Consider the following 21,463-nt stretch of genomic DNA (forward strand, 5'->3'; position numbering starts at 1 on the left):
GATTGGGGTGGGGGGCAGGGGGAGTTGAAGGAGGGGGGGGATTCATTAACCCTACAATCTCCAGAGTAGCACGTCAATATTTCACCTGCCTAAAAGAAAAAAGCAGTGAATTATTTGCGTCTTCAAACATTATATAAAACAAAGGCACTGCTGAAACTTATGGTACCCTAACACTGATTTCACATTTGATATAATAATGGGAGACTACCAAGTTGCCATACAAAAACAGAGCTTTCCCCTGAACTCTCTGAAATCTACTTGCTTGCAAAGAATACTGTATGTGTATGTGTGTGTTAAATTCACATTATCATGTGTAATAGACATACTAGTTAACAGAATATATTCTTGAAATGTGCTTTGCGTGAATGTCAATAGCAGGGTTTTTCACTTACTTGTCTGTTCTGTGATTTACTTGATCAATTAAACAGTTAGGCAATGAGGAGATTTGCATGGTAATCGTGTGAAGATTAACATTTTTAAGAGTAACAAATTTAATATTTTATCTTACATTTTCTATTTCTCATCATTCTTTAATGGCAGTGCCTTTTCGCTTTATTGTGTAGTTATAACAAGCCTATCTTTAGGCAGAGAGATCAGAATACCAGGTTCAACTCCACTTCTACCTCTTTCTTTCTTTCATTTCACAAAAACATACTCTGAGCACCTACACCACAGCAGTGAGGCCACTGTGCTGAGTGCTGGAGCTGCAGCAGCAACCAATATATGCACACCACTGCCATCTGGGGCTTACAGTCTACTTCCTGAAGAGTTTATCTGCCTCAGCAAATACAAGAGGGAACTAAAATTAGAATTTCAGAGCTGGAAAGTGTCTTTGGGAGCTTTTCATTCCAGCCCTTTTTAAAAAAAATAACAGCCACCTTCTATTGACTATGATTTATGGGCCAGACATTGTGCTAAGTTCTCTCCATGCATTATCTACTGGAGTGGGTTGCCATTTCCCTCTTCAGGGGATCTTCCCGACCCAGGAATCTAACCTGGATCTCCTGCACTGCAGGCAGATTCTTTACCATCTGAGCCACCAGGGAAGCCCACTTATTCCTCACCACAACCCTAAAACATAGGAACTACTACTCCTGCCTAGTCTCACAGATGAAGAAACTGAAGCTTAGAGAAGTGAGACGATCTGCCTGCACCCCAAAGTTAACACTGGCAGAGCTCAGATTTGATCCCAGGCAGTCTGACTCCCCAGCCTGTGATTTTAACCAATGTGTAGACTGCCTTGAAAGTGAAAGTGAAGTCGCTCAGTCGTGTCCAACTCTTTGCGACCCCATGGGCGGTAACCTACCAGGTTCCATGGTCCATGGGATTTTCCAGGCTAGAATAGTGGAGTGGGCTACCATTTCCTTCTCCAGGGGATCTTCCCAACCCAGGGATTGAACCCCGGTCTCCTGCATTGCAGACAGACGCTTTACCGTCTGAGCCGTAGACTGCCTTAGAGGAGTACAATAAAACCATGGAGTTTGCCCAAGTTTAATACCACTGAGTAAGAGCTAACAAGTAACTTTCTTTCTAGGGACATTTTTCCTCTGCATCATGATCTCTATCGATCTGAAATAATATTCTCCTATTAAATATATATTTCTTTCTACACTTACTATTCCAATTTTTTTTTTCAACTCTGAGGTACTAAAAATACCAGGAAGGCGGGAACCATATGTGTCTTATTCACTGTTATATCCCAACCCTGAAAACAATGTGTGGCATATGGTAGATGTTCAATAAACATTCGAGGAAAGAAAAAAAATGAGCAACTCTTCAACAAGGGGACTTAACCACCATGATGAACTTCAACAAGGTAATTTTGCTTGTAAGAAAGCTCCACGGCAAGCATCCATTAAGAATAACAATCCACATGGAAGATTATGTACAGATTGCAAGAGCTACCTGATTTCAAGCACCTAATATGTGTTAAACTCTGTGCTAGCTATTTTAAACCACACAATTTTTCAAACTTGAGATGATTTTCCCATTCCAAAGATGAAAAAATTAAACCCCATGAGATTCAAATACTGGGAAGTAATGGTGGAGGGATTTGATTTTCTGCCAATGAACTCCAAATTGTAGCCCTTTTCCACCGTACTCTGCCTTCTTCCAGATTTCTCTTTGGATAATGGTCTGTTTTATCCCCTAGTGAAACACACAATGGTTTACTCATCAAATTAAATGAGGACACAAGAACTCAAATATTGCACTAGCAGTGCGCACAACAATTTACACTATTACTATTTTTTTAATTAATTTTTTTATTGAAGGATAATTGCTTTACAGAATTTTGTTGCTTTCTGATTTATGTTATTACTATTATTTTTTTATTACTATTATTTTTAATCTCAGAAGTTAAGTGCCAAATCTACCAAGGAAACTGTTTCGATAAAAAGCTTTAGATTAATTCATGGAAAAAAAGGAATTGTGGATATCAAGAAAAAGAGGCTTCACAAAATACTGAAAACAGTCTTTCATTTCTTCAACTGAACAACTGAGATGGGAAAAGATCAGACTGAGAGCTAGGACATGAAGTTTCAATCACTTGCTCTGCCACAAATAAAGTTCCTCAGGGATATGCCTCAGTTTACAGATCTATAAAATGGAGTTAATTTCTGCCCTCACATTTGTATGAAGAGAATTCTCTGAAATACTACACCTTAAAGGTCTCCAATACCTTTGCAAGTTCTATTCAGATGTAACTTACTAGTAAACTCATAATGGTCAGAGATATTGTTTATCTTAAGGTGCTCATAGGCCAGGATTCAGATCTGGTCTTCAAGAAAACATGAGGGTGGCCAGAAAAGGACACTCCCACTCCTGTAGCCATAGAAAGAAGAACACAGGTTTTTGAAAGACATTTTGAGATGTATACCATTCATCTGAGACTAGAATCTGGCTTTAAGGGAGAAAAAAAAGACTGTGTAGCAAAATATGGGTTTTCGACATTGTAATAGCTTCAATTCCACAGAATTCCAGGTGAGCTATTTCAAATCCTAAAAGATGATGCTGTGAAAGTGCTGCACTCAATATGCCAGCAAATTTCGAAAACTCAGCAGTGGCTACAGGACTGGAAAAGGTCAGTTTTCATTCCAATCCCAAAGAATGTTCAAACTATCGCACAACTGCATTCATCTCATATGCTAGCAAAGAAATGTTTAAAATTCTCCCAAGTCAGGCTTTAACAGTATGTGAACCATGAACTTCCAGATGTTCAAGCTGGATTTAGAAAAGGCAGAGGAACCAGAGACCAAATTGCCAACATCTGTTGGATCATCGAAAAAGCAAGAGAATTCCAGAAAAACATCTACTTCTGCTTTATTAACTACGCTGAAGCCTCTGACTGTGTAGATCACAACAAACTGTGGAAAATTCTTCAAGAGATGGGAATACCAGACCACCTGACCTGCCTCCTGAGAAATCTGTATGCAGGTCAAGAGGCAACAGTTGGAATTGGACATGGAACAACAGACTGGTTCCAAATAGGAAAAGGAGTACATCAAGGCTGTATGTGGTCACCCTGCTTATTTAACTTATATGCAGAGTACATCATGCAAAATGCTAGGCTGGATGAAGCACAAGCTGGAATAAAGATTGCCAGGAGAAGTATCAATAACCTCAGATATGCAGATGACATCACCCTTATGGCAGAAAATAAAAAACTAAAGAGCTTCTAGATGAAAGTGAAAGAGGAGAGTGAAAGAGTTGGCTTAAAGCTCAACATTCAGAAAACTAAGATAATGGGATCAGGTCCCATCACTTCATGGCAAATAGATGGGGAAACAGTGGAAACTGTGACAGACTTTATTTTGGGGCGGTCCAAAATCTCTGCAGATGGTGACTGCAGCCATGAAATTAAAAGACGCTTGGAAGAAAAACTATGACCAACCTAGACAGTATATTAAAAAGCAGAGACATTTCTTTGCCGACAAAGGCCTGTCTAGTCAAAGCTATGGTTTTTCCAGTGGTCATGTATGGATGTGAGAGTTGGACTATAAAGAAAGCTGAGCACCAAAGAATTGATGCTTTTGAACTGTGGCGTTAGAGAAGACTCTTGAGGGTCCCTTGGACTGCAAGGAAATCCAACCATTCACTCCTGAATATTCATTGGAAGGACTGATGCTGATGAAACTCCAATACTTTGGCCACCTGATGCGAAGAACTGACTCACTGGAAAAGGCCCTAATTCTGGGAAAGATTGAAGGCAGGAGGAGAAAGGGATGACAGAGGATAAGATGGTTGGATGGCATCACCAACTCGATGGACATGAGTTTGAGTAAGCTCCAGGAGCTGGTGATGGACAGGGAGACCTGGCGTGCTGCAGTCCATGGGGTCACAAAGAGTTGGACACCACTGAGCAACTAAACTGAATAGCTTCAAAGATAATTTAACCAACTCTCTTTTCTAAAGAACTTTCTAATAAATAAAAAAGAGACTTCTCATTTTTTATTTTTGTCTTTGTGAAAGTGTGTGTGTGTGTGCACACGCATATGTGAAAGGAACCAAACCTGACACAGGTTCTGGGTTCTTTAACTCTCCATTTTGTGAAAGATTTAACCAATAGTGCATCCAAGACTATCAAAAATGATGCTTTGGGACTCCTCTGGTGATCCTGTGGCTAAGGCTCTGTGCTCCCAATGCAGGTGGGCCAGTTTTGATCCCTGGTCAGCAAAACAGATCCTACATGTCACAGTTACGACCCAATGTAGCCAGTTAAATAAAATCTTTTAAAGTGATGCTTTAAGATATTACTAATGGATCAGAATACTAATGAATGGGAAACATATTCAAAATAGGGGGAAGTTACTGTTCTATTGAATAATAATAAATAAATTGTAAGAAGCATTATATCTCTATAGATAAGAGTTTAAAAAAAAAAAAAAGCTTTAGTCAAACCATGGCTGCTTTCAGAAGGGGGAGGGTGACAACCTCTGACTATTGGCAAAGCTGTCCCCCTACACTCTGCCTCCTAGGTCTCACCAGAGCAAGAAGTGACACTGTCCAGTGCAGGCCACACTCGGGGCACAAGGAGAGAGTAGGATCACACAAAAAAGCAGCAGCTACCATCACAGAACAAGACAGCCTAATCTTTCACTTTGATCATTTCCTATTCATTGATTAAAAAAAGAAAAGAAAAAGTTCTTTCAACCTGGAAACACCATGTCACCAGCGTTCATGCCCCAGAGAAGGGCTCCTCCGACTTAGTCACCTATCTCCCCACAGACAAAAACATTTATCAATATCTGGTCAGTTGAGCAGCAAATAAGCAAAAAAAAAAAAAAAGTTCTTGAAAGATTTTTTATATTGATGTTAAAGGGGCATTAAAAAAAAAAAGCCACCATAACCTTGACAGGAACCAATATTTGAGAGTTTTGCCAAAACCTATACAGTATGTATAGTGACCACATCCAGATTAAAAATTCACACACCTGCAATTTAATTATTTTCTCTTTTTTCCCCCTCTCCTGGCAGGGAAAGTGTTAAAGAAAACAATAAAAGGACAAGTAAGTGTACAGGGTAGGATTTACTGGCATTTACTTTTAATCTATGGCCCTTCACTCTGTAGCTTATCGGGCCTCTGGCAGTCCTTTTTCCTCCTTTATATTTCATGAGGAGCCCCCCATGCTGCTACTGAGAGACAGAGCCCAAGTGCCTATAAGCTTTTTGTCAGGTAAAAAGAGAAGAAAAAGGAAAGGAACAAGAGGAAAAGCAAAGCTAAGAGGCATCTATTAGATGTCACCAGGCTTTGTATTCATGTCAATGATTCAGGATTAGAGTATTTGAAATAATCTTATTGAGAGGAATCAAAAGGCCCACCGAGTGCGAGGCTGCTCTGTAGCATATGGCAAAGGCTCGAACAATATCTTATTAAAGATGTGTTGGCTAACACTATTACTTTATATTATATTACAAAACTATTGTGCCTCCAACAGTTAGCAGGATGGTATAGTTACCGAGGGCCATTTTGGAGGTTATTGTGTGGGATCGAGCTATATAATTTGCCAGCTTGTCTAGTTACATCTTTCCAAGTAGGGTTTAGAGGCAACTTTGGAACTGGAACCAAGCACTTCACCTTCAAAAATTAAAATCCCTAAAGCACACTGAAGACCACTCTATTCCCACTGGAAGTGGAATATACATTACATGGATGAAACGCCAATGGCATTTTCTTCCCCAGAACCGGTTTCATTAAGTTTGCATCATTTACCACATGTGATCCCCTGTCCCCCCATGAAAAATATGCAGGGTCTTTTTTTTTTTTTTTTTGGCTTGATTCCCCTCCTCATGAAAAATACACACACACACACACACACACACACTCAGCTTCACACATTAGCAGCGTTAAGGCAATTAAAATTATATTACAATAAATACTGTAATGTTAAAACCTTCATTTACCTTTGGACAAAGGCTTGTAACTGGAGAGAGAGTCTGAGAGGGAGATTTATCTCCATCTACCCATACCTTTAAAGGCAACACGCAATCAAAGACAAACCTGTAATGTTCACCATTTTTCATTGATTGCAATTGGAGTATTTAGGTCACTTTTATATTATCATGGATGGTATACAATTACACAGTTTGTAAAGGGAGGGATGAGACAGTAGGTGAGAGAGAGGGAAAAAGATGGTCTTTTTCAGATAATACCTAATGCAAATTAAAATGACCAAAATCTCACAACATGCAGAAGCTTCTAAATGGAGTTTTTAAAATCTGTCCATTTTTATTAGAGTCTGGTCGGGTATAAGTGGTAAGGAAAACCAAGGTAAATTTATCACTGGAGAACTGAGTTGCACTTCAGGAGGGTTTGGGTTTTTTTCCCATTCTAAGCAATTTCTTTTAGAAAAGCAAAAGCATATTTAATATACTGATATAGTCTCATCACAAAATGACTGTACAAAGTTGTTAGATGACACACAAAGGACTTTGTTCAGCTTCTCTGTATTTTTCCAGAACTGTTACAAAAACAAAGTTATGATGACACGGATTAAAACCCCACACCATGGGCTAACACCCAGGCCGGTAACACATATGCACGACTGATTCTCCAAAGCTCCCTGAAATACATTTCTTGGAAGTTGCTGCCATTATTTCCTTTACAGGAAAGCTACAGTGGTTCATTATACAGTGTCTGCAGTAGTATTATACTGTGTAAAAGTACTCCGCATTATGATACATTGTCAGCGTACTTGAAATCCATTTGAATGTATCCTGGCTGTATATTTGGGAATAGCTGATAGCAAATGGAATATAGACTGCTATTAACTGATTGTACTCGTTATTTTCTTATCATGGTAGGAAACTGCATACAAATGTACGGGCTCATCTCCTATTCAGAACGGTATCTGAGATGTGATAAAATTTAGAATGATAGTCTCTCACACAGTCTCATCGCTAATAATCACATGTGAATTCCCACTGAGAAAACAAATGTTTAAATATGGTAGGATTAATAAACAACCATAAATTCACGCTCAGTGTCAGCGCGGGCTTTTCACTTTTAGAAAAAACGCAAACCTCTCAAACCAACCAAGAGGACAGCAGTTATCTTGCCTGCAGCAATTTTAAAGAATGAATTTCTACTCTTTTTAATGGGGCATTCAAAGTTAGGAAATCAGGTGATATAAAAGGCATATCAGAACTCTGGGAAATGCATTTATACCTCTGGGTCTTCGAGCCCTAGATAGCTATTTGTGTACCTTACAGAGTGATTATGTTTAGCGGTTGGTCCTTCCGAAAACTAGATGAACACCAAAATAATAAGTTAAAAGGTCAATGAAATAAAGCCATGAAACTCTGACTAAAGGCCTCATCTGCAACTTTAATACAAGTATGCTTATGTTCATGTTAGTTGAGGACTTTCTTTTCACAGAAGATAAAAAAATTTTAGTGCATTTTTGGATTTAAGTCTGATGATAAAAGACAAAAAAATCATTTGTTGTTAAGGGGCCGTGATGCCTTCACAATCTTAGGATTGCAGATACAGGAATTAGAATATAGCCCACCCTGCTCAATGGTTAAAAAAAAAAAATTACATCCTAATTCTAATGTTTTACCATATTTTTTCTGTTATACAGATGAATGTATATGTTACATATATGTATCAGGATCAGTTTAATCAAGAAATTAGCTTGGTGTTAAGGCAACACTGCACTTTTCTGAAAAGTCTTATCACAGCATTCAAACCTCTTAGATGAAGAATGAATCAAATAAAAATGTTTTTCTGAACAACCCTGATGTAGGTAAAATGGCCATTCCAATATTTTCATTCTGAACATTCTATTTCAGACAACAATCATAAAGTAAACCCATTTAGTGTTACCGAAGTGAAAGTGAACTAGATGTGAAAGATCTTTAGAAAATTCTGGAAAGAAACAAGTACACACTGTTTTTTCTTTTTAGGAGACCCTAGGGTAAGTGTGGCCTGAAGAACTAGTTCCAAACAGGCATAAATTCTTCATGTTACAAAGTTGGTATGCTTTTTTTAAATGTTGCATGTCAGGACTTACGGCTCCAAAGTAGATACAGAGATTCTTATAAATGGAAAAGAAAGACCAATCTATTAAGCTGCAATAAGCAAGCCCCAAATCTTTAGAGGTATATTAGTTGACAGGCTTTAAAAATCCACGTTTTTAGTACTGGTTATGAAGAACTCAAACTTGCAGATCACTTGAGCCGCATTACATCCCGAAAGGGCTATGTCTAAACTCACACGAGACCAAGAAAGTAATTTGAGGAGGAATTTCATCCTTTATTATTTCTATCTATTAAAAGAAAAGGTCCACTTGTCAATTCTCAAAATCCACAGTGCAAGGAAATGAAGAATTGGGCTCTTCTTTTCTCCCTTTATTTAGCAGTCCAACTATTTCATCAATCACACTGATCTTAAACTGAAAAACCAAACAAACAAATATTGAGCCATCCCCCTATCCTGCCCTACTGGAAGTTAGCAGCACAAATCTGGCTGGAAACTTTAAAGCTCTGTGTGAAAGGAATCCTATAGCATAATTCAGAGAAAGAAATGTTTTTGTAACACCCATCTGTATTCATCCATGTCATTGTTCAAAGAAAGTTTAGCGATCCAGGGTAGAAAAATAAAGAGTTTTGTGAAGCAAATCTAGAATGAATGGTAATCCTAACTAACAAGATAAGGAATAAGAGTCTAGTCTGCACACTTAATATGTTCAGTTCAAGCATTTATAAAGAAGTTTCCACATAGAAAATGGAAGATTTTTATATGAATTCAGAAAAACTGGGTTCCCAATTCAGAGTACCCTAGGTGACTTTTGTCATTATCATCTTTTCTGATTCTTACAAAGTAAACCTAATTAAGAACCTCCCTCATTAGTCTTCCAGAAAAATTAGCACAGCTTATGCTAATTACTCCTGCAAAATTTAATAAACTCGTTGAAATGGGAATAGTCTAATGAGGTTTTATTTATTGAACTAAGATAACTCCAAGGAAAAAGGTTAGGACACAAGGATATCCGATGTGGTAATAAAACTACAATTTATTCAATTTCTAAACATGAACTTTATTGCAAACCTTTTAAATTCAAATATGAGTTACTATGTGAATATGTTAAATCAATCTCCACCTTAATCCAATAACTGCAAGTCATTTTTTGCTTTTTACTGTAACAATAATTACCACACATAGCCCTTTACCTCAACGATAATGAAATCTGCTGTTATTAGTTTCTGGTCTCAGCTATTAAACATAACACATTTGACTTTTCCCATGTCCACATATTCCAAATATCTAGATCCTTGCACACAGCCTGGTTTTTATAACTCTCAATCAAACAATTTGGCATTAAACAGAAACACAACCAGGCAGTCAACTCAAGATGCACACATCATCCATTTACAAAAATTTCCTTCCAAATGTTTTTGAAGTGACTTGACAAATTGTCATAATTGTAAAAAGAGTTGGGGTCATATTTTTCTGACTATGTTGCATGCTATCATAAATGAAGTAGAAACACATTTTCTAAATCACAGTATTTAACTGCTGATTTTGTTAATTCCACTTTTTTGATAGACTGTGCCAAGCTGACCACTTGCAGCAAACCACTGGCAGCAAATAATACTGCCAAAATTTAACACAGAAATAGCTTATCCTGCACCACTGCCGTATGACCATAAAGCCTCTTCTATCAATCCTATAAATAGTTTTCCTGAACAACCACTACTAAAAGTCTTTCAACTGATAAAAATAGCACTGTTCTTCCAAAATCTGAAGGACAAGCAAAGGGAGCTAAAAATTATTGGTGCCCAAAATGTGACTGCGTGTTAAAACTATGCTAAATCCTAACACAAGGCTTGCCTGTACCCTCAGTCCTACAATTGCAAATTGGATGCATCTTGTAAAAACAGTTACTCCTGCTACTGAACGCAGGCCCCATAACCTATTTTTACAAAACATGCAGGGATTCACATCTATAAATCTGAAAGCAAATCAAACCCTAAGCACGTAACGCAGATATTATGCAATCGGTAATATAGAATCAAATTGGAAACTATGAAATTCAAACACAGTTGGCATCATTTTTGTTTCCTTTGCAGCAATTTTATGGAATTGAAAAATCTTTTCTATTTCGCCCTTCCTTGTGTAAGTTCTTTTCCTGTTGTTATTCTCTTGTTAAAAATGGAAGTTTCACATATCAGCACAGACAGGACTGGAGCTTTAAAAACCTTTGGCAGACTGAAGGACAAATAAATTCTGAAAACTCAGATGCAAATAAAAATAGCTAAAATGGGGTTTTGCATATCAGCTGGCATCACTGCTTGAAAAGACAGTTCATGGGAGACAGTGGCAACAGCCAGCAAATAAACGTATGTTGGGACTCATGCAGATAACCAGGGTTTCAGCTGCTTTTCCAAGTACTCCTCTCTTAAGAGACCAAGATTGGCTAACAGCATTTTCTACTTTGTCAAACCAAAAAGGAAAAAAATAATGAAAAGGATAAATGTCATGAGTAATATCTCTAAAGCCACCAACAGTATAAAGTGCATACTTATTTTACCTAAATTGTTTGAACTACCCTAGCCAAGAAAAGGTTTTAAGTACCCTACTGGGATAGATGCAAGGCGGCAACAATAGAAGCCACACTAATGTAATCCAGGTAACACAATCCTGTTTCAAAAACACAGGCCGGGCTAATTACAGCGCTGCTGAGTCAAGTTTCTTATGCCATCGCAACCCACAGAAACAGGTCAAAATCAAATGTTATTCAAACCACAGTCATATCAACCTTCTATATCAGAGTCACGGCTTAAAACCAAACGAAGAACTTAAAAGCTTAACCCATTCAAAAGCAAAAAAAAAAAAAAGCATTTTCATTGCGGGTGGCAAAGTAAGGCTCTTGTCATCATCTAAACCAAAAGAAACTGTGCGGCAGAACCAAATGCTGATAGTTTCAAAGTTTGGGGCAAATATTTGGGCTGGTCTTTTGATCAGAACACTTTCTTCCTAACAGAAGAGTAAAATCTGCTTAAAATAACAAATGTTATTTTGAAGTGAGGTATTTAGGTGAAACAAACAGCATAAAGGTTATTTTTTTAATCTTATTTATCTGAAGATTTATCTGCCATCGCAAAAAAAGAAACTGCATAATGGCATGTCTGCTTCTGTAGATAAACATGCTATATTAATTTTATAGGCAGCAGACAACTTCATTACACTCTAAAGGTGGGTGTTTTCAGCTTTGAATCGAAGATATTAAGCAAAGTTATCAAGTTATCCAGCAAAGATATGTTTTTGGTGAATATAAGTGAAAGATAGTTAAAATATCTGACTCAAATGCAAGCTTTATAAAACTGCTGGGCAATCAAAATTGGGTTTAAGCCTAAAGAATCACATAAGTCAAAATCCACGACCAATGTTTTGTCATAAATCACAATGAAGAATACTTTTTCAGTTAACCAAAAAATGATAAAGCCCCCTAAAAGTAAAGAATTGGGAAAACAGATAGATGTGCACCAGTGGGCAGTGGCAGGGGAAGGGTATCCAAAATCAATATTACCAAACCCCACAAAGGGCTTTTATTCAGCTGTTGATCTCAATGAGAGATCAGTCAGTCTTACTTGCAAGACTCTTCCAGCTAGTGGAGGGTGCTAGCTCTTTTCCTAGCTGACAACTGACAGTATCTATAAACCTTCCAGGCCATTTAACTCCCAATGAGTAATGCTATGTAACAAATGGTTTATCATACATGTTTCCATACAATGAATTTCAATAATTAAAATGTAAAACGAATATTTGGAATGCGACTTTGCATAATCTCTGCACACACTGACTCGAAATTGCGCCGAACAACTAAAACAGATTTATTGTTCTACAGTGATTTACTTGGTCATGTCAGATTAGTAATATGGATCTGTTTAAAAACACAATAATTAAGACAAGCAGGATAAATTAATCAACTTCCAATGCAGTCTGAGCTACAATCAAACCCGGGAAATTACTGTAGAAAATCTTGGTTCACAGATCTCTTTAAAACTGCTTTTATGCATAAATAAAACCTTAAAATGTAGATGGATTACGTCCAACAGAACTACTGTAGCTAAAAGTGATAATGATTCAAACATTTTTCAAATAAAAGTTAAATATTTATAAGCACCCAACCACATTTCATAAATCACAAATTATTATTATTTTATTTCTGAAGCTTCCTGGCACAGCATGAGGATTGAGCCACAGAAAGTCAAGAAAGAAGAACATTCCTTTAGGAGCATGAATCAGACACAAAACTGGAGCAATCCAAGAAAGCGGGCCTCCAAAGAACATTCCATATGGCTTTCCCAGGAATCGCAATAGCTCAGCGCAGCAGATGAAGTCAGGACCAACAGGCAAATTTCGGCCACATGCCTTCCTAACCCTCACCCGAGAGCCACACGAGGCAGGTGTTTCATTATAATGAGGAAAAAGAACCGACTGAAAGTAGAGTGGTCCCTACCTGTCAATTATCACTGGATCTGAGGGAGTCTCATTTCGGTTGCCACAGCTTTTCTTGTCACAACAGCGGCTGCAGAGCAAAAGCGAGAGGATTTAGTACAACCATTACAAATGTAAAATCATCATTTAGGCAGACAGAAGGTTCAAATTGCTGGGTTGCAAATGCTAGAATTACCACAAGCCATACCTGGCAATCAACGGATCCCTGGGACAGAATATTCTGTCTGGGTCACCTACAGGTTAATGCCAGGTTCAACCTCGCCCTGCACAAAGGCGGGAGGGAGAGGGACTCTCTCCAAGCGAGGACTGACAGCCCTAAGACGGGGTCTCCCCATCACTGCCCGCAGAACTGGAAGACTTCACTGTGAAACGCATTATTACTACATCTACCCGATGAGAATATTCAGGGTTGTGGGTGGCTCAAACACTCTTCCCTCAAGATCACACTAATTGCGTGGAACACGTCAGTAATGAGGTATGAGTGATTCTCCCCCTCCAGTCATTTTGTATTCAATGGATTCCTTTTTCTTCTCCTTTCTCTTTTGTAGGAGACGTTTCCTTCCATCACAGCCTTCCTGAAACCCTAAAACTGTAACGGTCTGCTTTGGAACCATGCTCAGAATGTAAGAGGGAGAGTACAACACAACAATTCAGACAAAGAGGAAAGATAAAACACACAGAGATCCGAATGTCCTCCGGCTTTCGTGCCCTCCACCGGTCACTGCGTCAGTTTTCTGGGAGCAGTATGGACATGGATCCGAAGGCTGGCAAAGGCCTGACAGTAAACGCTCTTTATTAGGTCAGAGAAGAGGCAGACATGGGCAAGAAAAGCATCTACTATCAAAATCCCATCCCATGTGTGACCTTAAAGTTGCCAGTGTTTTCTTAAACTGAGATGCTTCTAAAAAGTGAAAAATTAGAGTTTTCGAAAATTACCCATGGTCAATGGAAGACTATCCATCTGAGACTTGTCTGAAAATAAGAAATGTGTCCACTGGCCAGTCTATACCTCAGGGCACACTATAAAAGCATGTATTTGATCAATCATGGAGGTGAGGTAGTTATGCAAGGGTTATACATTACCTGCATCACAAATAAAATATGCATTTATCTCCCTCTTACACAAGCACGCGCGCACACACAAACACATGCATGCACGCACGCACACACACACACACACACACACACACACTCATTCGACCTAGTGAATCCTAGAGCCTAAATTTGGAGAGCTGTTGGAGAGAAACAAACACTGAACTTTATTTTCAGGACCCAGAAATATACACCCGCACAGGGGGTCTTTCACCAAAGTTGGGAAGTCTCTCTCTTGGCCATTACTCTCTCTCTGAAAAGAGAATCAGCTTCCAAATTGATGCTCATTTTATTTGTCCCTCATATCTTCAGAAAACAACAGCAAGAATTCTCTCTCCTTTGTCAGAGCCCCAGCAGAAAACCACACCCCTCGCCTTAGAGCCATCCCCTTTCTGGTTCAGAGGAAACAGTTTCCTCCAGGTCTGAGTTCAGCTATACTAGGATTTTGAGGGAAAGAAAGCCCAAGGGATCCCAACACGTAAAAGAGAGATGTAGAAAAAAAAGGGACTGAGAAATCCAGTAGTTGACATGAATGCCAAAAAAGTAATGATAATTTAAAAACTAAACTTTACTATCTCTGAACTCTACTTACTTCCCTGCACCTACATTTCAAGGGCTTGCCAGGAGAGTGCAGTGGTTAAGAACACTGACTCGACTCAGAGTTACTTGTGGCACTGGAGCAAAGTACTTCACCTCCTGGAATCTTAGTTTCCTCGTGTATAAAATGGAGCGATTGCAGTACCACCTCTAAGTGTGAGGGCACAGGTCTCGAAAAAAAGGCCCATTGACAGAGCTCAAGTCTTTACCCAAGGAGACAAGCAATACATGGGAAGGACTATTTCTCCTTGCTTTTTTTTTCTTTTCTTTTTCAAAACAGTGATTGGGCAAACCTCCAGAGGTCAAAACCTTCACCATCATCCTGCCTGGACTATTGCCTTCCAGGGACCCTTCTAACTTGCCTGATGATAATTTCAGACTAGAATCTACATCTCAAGATGATCTGACCCTCTTCCTCCTCACTGCACTACCCTCAACCAAGTCACTTTCATTTCTCACTTGGCCTCCACATTGGCCTCCTCTCCACTCTTCACCCACCACCAACAGCCAGAGTGGTCTTTTCAAAATGCCAGTGGAACTGTCACTCCACTGCCCTAGACCTTTTAAGGGCTTCCCACTACACTGAGACTAAATCTACAGCATGACAGGGAGCCAGAACACCTCCCCACCTCTTGTCACTCTCCTCCAATGTGCCATGCTCCAGCCTCACTAGCCAATTTCAGTCTCCCCACTCAGTCTGACCCCAGGGCCAGGTGCGGGCAAGCCTTTGGGCCTGGACTGCTCCTCTTCCAAGCCCTCCCTAGCGAGCCAGCCTCTACCCACTCTTTGGGGCATCCCAGGAGGCTCAGGGGTAAAGAATCTGCCTGCAATCAGGAGATCTGGATTTGATCCCTGGAGAAGGAAATGTCCACCCACTCCAGTATTCTTGCCTGGGAAATCCCAGGGATGGGGGAGCCTAGCAGGCTACAGTCCGTGTGGTCGCAAAAGAGTCGGACACGACTGCGTGACTAAACAGCAGCACCCTCCTCTTTGGGCCGAGGCCTCTAGACTCCTTCCTCAGAGAAGCTGATGTTAATACTTGATAGGCTGCTCCAGGTTTTCCCTTTCAGGGCACTAAACAAAAAGCAAATTATATTCTTATGTATATACTTGTGTATTTTTTGTTACTATCTTTCTCCTCCCACCCCTCCCCCACTAACCCATATGTTTCATAAAGGAACACACTGTCAATCTTATTTACCTAGCAGGTAGCTGTAAGGCCTGGGACAGAACAGAGAAGATCAAATAATGGTTGGTTGGTTGGTTGATTGGATGACTTCATGAATGAATGTATTATACGAGGGGAAATACAATCCAATAGGAAGGTAGCAGATAAAGGAAGCCACGCTGCCCCTCTGAGCAGACGCTGCCCAGGGAAGGAAGGTTCACCCCCACCCCACCCCCCAGACCACCTCCCCAGGCAAGGCAGCAATAGGCCTGAGATCTGCCCTGTGCCTTAAGCACTGTCTTCATCCCGTTAAAATATAAGTGCCCTCGAGTGAAGCCAGCTGAATCGAAGCACAGCCTAAGTGAGAACCACCCTCTCTGCTGTGCCCCAAGGGACCCAGAGCAGAAAGCAGAAGCGAAGAACAGAGGTGTAGAAGGACGAAGAGAAGAGGAATAAAAAAAGGAAGATGGACTAAAGGGCTGGAGGTCACTCAACATCATTTATAAAGAAAACTACACAAAGTATTAAAAGCAGCCCAACAGGTCTCCTGCCTCTCAGGTCATATCACTGCACTGCGTCATCATCATCAAAATGGGATTCCTGGGCTCTGTACTGCATCTGGGGTGGTAACAAAGCAGTGTCTACGGTTTAAGCCCACTTTAAAAATAAATGCATATACATGTATACATATATGTGTGTGTACCTATATATGTAAATATGGAACTGTGTGTAGCATTAAAAACAATGAAGGCTGGTTTGTCCACATCATCACAGAAAGAAGTCTATGCCATATTACAGCTTGAGAAAGCCAAACTGCAGAATAGCATGTATGGTGTGTGTGTGTGTGTGTGTGTGTGTGTGTGTTAGGTCACTAGCCGCATCCAACTCTGAGATGCCATAGACTGTAGCCTGCCAGGCTTCTCTGTCCTAATGGAACGAGTTGCCATTTCCTACTCCAGGGGATCTTCCCAACCCAGGGATCAAACCCACATCTCTTGCATCTCCTGCGCTGGCAGGTGGATTCTTACCACTAGCGCCACCTGGGAACCCCCATATGTATGATATGGGTATGGTCCAACTTCTGGGAGAAAAAAACCAGGAAGAGAGACGGAGGGAGGAGAGGAAGAAACAAATTGTCACAAGCCACCCTCAGTGCCCTCAAATTTCTGCACAAAGTGACAGCCTATGAAAGCCCTTCTCTTACCACCCCCAGAGCTCTCTAGCCCCTCATCCTGCTTCACTTTTCTCCCGAGCACTCATTTTATATTTATTTTTCTTCTTTATTGTCTCTCCATGAGTACAAAGGTCTTAGACTGTTCTGTTCATCCCTATATCCCCAGCAACTAGAACAGAGCACAGCACACAGTAGGCCCCGTGGAGTAAGTGAAGAAGAGTAGAGAGTACACATTCCATTCTGTATTTCTGCAATCTTTTTATTGCAATATTACTTTCCTATCAAAAAACTAAAAATTAACTGCAAATTGGGAAAGGAAGGCCTTTCTTTAGGCTGAGCCAGCATCTAACCTCCTGAATCTCCCTACTTCTAATGCAAAGCCAAGCAGAACAAAGACCTGTCCTTCCTTCCTTCCCCATGTTGGTCTTTCCTTTCTTCTCCAAGCTGAAATGCCTCCCCAACCCAGTTGCCTCTACTGAACCCAGAAGGACCAAGAAAGGTGGGGACCAACCCCTACCATACACAAGGCAGGCATTAACCAAGAAGGGGAAGGATGAAAGGAGAACAGATTCACTTGTGTTTAAGGCAGAAGAGGTCTTGGGCTGAAACAATACAGTACATGGAACAACAGACACAAAAGCACTCCAAGGGAAAAGCTACTATGTTAACAGAAGAATCACAGTGCTAACTCCATCCTCATGATGGTGTGACTGATGGATCTTGTTCCCCTCAAATGCTGTTCTTGAGATTGTTACTAAGTGTGTCAGGCACTGCACCAGGCACAGACCTGGCATTTGCTTCCTGAAGCAGGCATCTATCAGGGGGCTTGGAGTTTCCTCATTTGCCTTGTCACAGAGCAGGATTCCCACTACTTCACATCCATTCTCAACATGCACCCCAGTGGCAGGAGACCAACGTAGCCCAATCACAGGAGCGGGGACCCTGCCGCACCTGGGGTCCTACATACACTGTGGACTCAAAACAGCAGCCCTTTCCCAAGAAAGACTGTGTATCCCTCAGACAAGCCTGTCCAGGGAAAAGCAAGCTTGTGAGTCTCTTTCTGAGCAGCATGGCCTAGATAGTGCCTCTCTAGCACGCTGACACATGGCTTCATAAACCAGAGCAAGAGACGTTTCCATCTTCATCTCAGGGACATGGAACTTCTTCCCAGAAGTAGAGGCTCTCTTAACTGGAAGAAAGCATCACCTCCACCTCTAAGCTTTACAACAGAAAGCAAGATTATTTTACCCATTAGCCAAAATGGCTGGAGAATGAGCATATGGTTCTCTGAACAATTTGATTAATAGTAGTAAGTTCATTCTTTCCCTCAGTTAACCAACATATTCAAATTCTCCCATTCTTATAAAAACAGACTTGCTCCTTCTTTTGTTGAGTTGATTTCTTCACTGCCCAACTATCTCCTTGCGAGAGCCTCCATCACTTCTTGCCACCTGCATCCCATAAAACCTGGCTTTCGAGTTAGCACTTACTTGAATATCCTCTCTTGAAGTTCACCAGTGACTTTCTGGTGCTCTTCTCAGTCTTCAGGTCCATCTGGATCTCCCTACACTTATTATGTGGATGGCTCCCTGCCTCTGAAATACCCTCCTTTCATTTCTATCTCCTGTATATTCAAGGTTTTTTTCCCTAATTCTCAAATGTACTAAGAGTGACACTGTTCCCCAAGAATGTATCCACAGCCTCTCCTCTAATGCCCCATCCCCTGTGGATCCCACATAAGGCCATAGCTTCACCTCGCACCTTTGTGAAAAGACCTCAGAAGTTGATTATCCTTCACCCTGACTGTCCAGATCCAGGCCACAGGCTCACCATCTGCAGACCTCTCCCCACAGAAATCCCACTTGGACCACCAACAAATGGACCAAAACACTCCTTCGCACACTCTCTAAAATCACTGTCCTTTCTCACCTTCCTCCCAATCCCTGCAAATACATCCTCCCTTCTCTGAGCAGCCATGGTCTTTGAGCTCATGTCTCATCCCAGTCCACTCTTTCTCCAGTGCTCATCTCCCAGGCTAACCTGTCGGCTCTCCTACTGTAGGGGCCAGTCCTTTCTAGCTCTTCATCCCACTGTGTTTTTGCAAAGACTACAAGAATGAATGAAAATATCCTTGACCAGCATACCTAGAATGAACAAAGCATGTTAACATCTTAGTGGACATTTCCCTTCCTTTCAACAGTCTCTTACCATCTTTCCCTCTGAGCAACTATGTGCCGGGTACTTAGCTAGAGACTGCAGATGTTGCTACTGCTGCTCCCACTACTTCCACTGCTTCTATTAATATCAGTGCTTATACTCTGCTGTGACTATTGACCATAACAATCAACATTCAGCACTTACTATATGTCGGGTACCAAGATAAGCATTTACAGGGGTTATAGGATTTAATCTTAACAATGACCCTACGACAGAAGTCACAGTTTCACACATTTCTCCTCATTTCACATATAGGCAAATAAAGCAGAGAGGAAAACTGGACAACTTCTTCATCTTCAAGGAGCTCTTAGTCCAGCAAAGAAAGACTTGCCCTAGACATACAGTTACCATGTGCCGAGCGTACAGTTGCAGTGTCCGAAGGAAAAGCACAGGATATAACAGGAGCACAGAACAAGGGGGCCTCACTCAGGCCAACAACCAGGGACACTTCCCTAAAGAAACATGCCTCAGTGGGAATCTGAAGAACGAAAAGAGAAAAAGCCAGCCCAAGAGGAGGGAAGAACAAGGCCTATCAAGGGCCCAGGCCAACCCTGGGAGCTCACGGTCCACAAGGCATGAGGCACTGACAGGGGGGAAAGAAGGCTTTTCTTAAGAGAGCACTCATCCCCTGTGATTGTCCTGTGTCCTGGAAAGGAAGAAAATCTGCTTCCACCTGCCGGGCGGGGACTGGAAACTGGACTCACCTTCCAAGCAGAGTTTCTATTTTCCCTTCACATTTTGAACACGAGATGTGGTGGTGCATATAATCAAATCCTTTGTGGAACGAATCCTGCTTTTACATTTTGAACAGCTTCATCCCCAAGTATTAACAAAATGTAAAGATGACTGTATGATAGATTCCAGTTATCCAAAATGCAGAACCTCTCCCAGAATTCCATGGAAAGAGTTCTATGCCATCAAGTCAAAGGGGTTTTGTCTCAAAGAGAGACAGTAATTATAATCCCATGGCACCAAGTCCTTTACATAGCTCATGCAATGGATTACCCTCTCAACAGAACAAAACTGATTTTTTATATTTGCAACCACCTTATACGTAATTCCCTGATGCTTTTTTTTCCCTGCCAACAACAAAACAGAATCAACCCAAGCCCTTTCCTGTCGCTCTAAATTCTCTGTCTCCTTTACCATAGCTTCAATGTACTATAAATATACCTCTTTTGTGACATAAACACAAAGTTTTATTGTGCCGTTAGCCTTGATAGAAAGCACTGCAGAAAGTTGTTTAGAAATTAAATATCTAAAACAAGCTATTTTAAAATCCAAGGCCCTCACTATTTCATGTCTGCAATGAAGAAATTTCATCTTAGGGAAAGCAAGCTGTCTTTCACACCATATGGTTAATGGTGGTGCATAGCAATTAGCCAGGCTGATTAATGGTGAACAGACTCTAATTTTATGCTTATAATTGAGCCTGCATTTGCACCCCTGGTGCAAATTCAGCACATCCCAACTTCCACTTACAACAGGCAAGAAATCAGGAGAAATAGGATGGTGTGGAAAGTGAGAATTTTTTCTGAAGCCCCCTAAAGAGCATCAGATTTGCAATTTAAAAGACTGTTAGCCACACAATAGATGACAGGCTTATGTAATAGGGTCATGGCAGCCTGGTAAACAGACAGCACCCCTTCCACATCTATGGGCAGCCAGGGAAACCTTCATCTGTAACACGAGCAGAGTGACAGTCTGAATATGACTTTTCCCTTTTGGGCACACAACGCAAACATCATTTGCCTTCAGTGGCTTGAGGATTTTATTTTTTGCTATTTTTATGTTTCTGAAAAATAGAACCTCAGCCGTAAAGCACCCCAACCAGCATAATAAAATACTTTGGGCCAATGAATTTTAAGAACAAGAAAAAATATAAACGGCATTAATAGAGGGTAGGCTTATGTGTGAAAGGCATAATATATCTTCAAGTATTTTAAGAACAGAATTATTTCTAGCACAGTCCAAACATGTACAGATATGAGATGCAAATCTATGATTTACAGATATTAGTCGGCCTATTGGTTGAGATCCATCTTCCTGTCTGTCTCCAGTTTGCTAGAATTATATGGAACAGAATACAGAGAATTCATTCTAACAACATGCTAATTGTGGGAAGGTAAAACAGAGATATGGTTGGAAACGCAGAAATATGAAGGAGGTCATTTTTTAATGTTCTTCAAAATGATTTTACTCATTTATTCTGAAAAGTGCAGCTCAGCTCTAATAGTACAACTGCTGTATG

General features: G+C 40.5%; 1 protein-coding gene across 7 annotated transcripts in view; it reads right to left on the reverse strand.

Annotated features, from left to right (window-relative positions):
• EBF1 (EBF transcription factor 1) overlaps window positions 1-21,463 on the reverse strand; it is a 409,767-nt gene that overhangs the window by 372,007 nt on the left and 16,297 nt on the right. For all 7 annotated transcript variants that reach the window (XM_004009026.6, XM_012178874.5, XM_004009024.6 and 4 more), the window contains exon 6: window positions 12,966-13,034. In XM_004009026.6, the coding sequence (XP_004009075.1) occupies window positions 12,966-13,034 (69 nt within the window). The remainder of the gene's footprint in view (window positions 1-12,965; window positions 13,035-21,463) is intronic.

Source organism: Ovis aries, chromosome 5 (genome assembly GCF_016772045.2).
Source record: "Ovis aries strain OAR_USU_Benz2616 breed Rambouillet chromosome 5, ARS-UI_Ramb_v3.0, whole genome shotgun sequence".
In the NCBI taxonomy this organism is placed as follows: domain Eukaryota; kingdom Metazoa; phylum Chordata; class Mammalia; order Artiodactyla; family Bovidae; genus Ovis; species Ovis aries.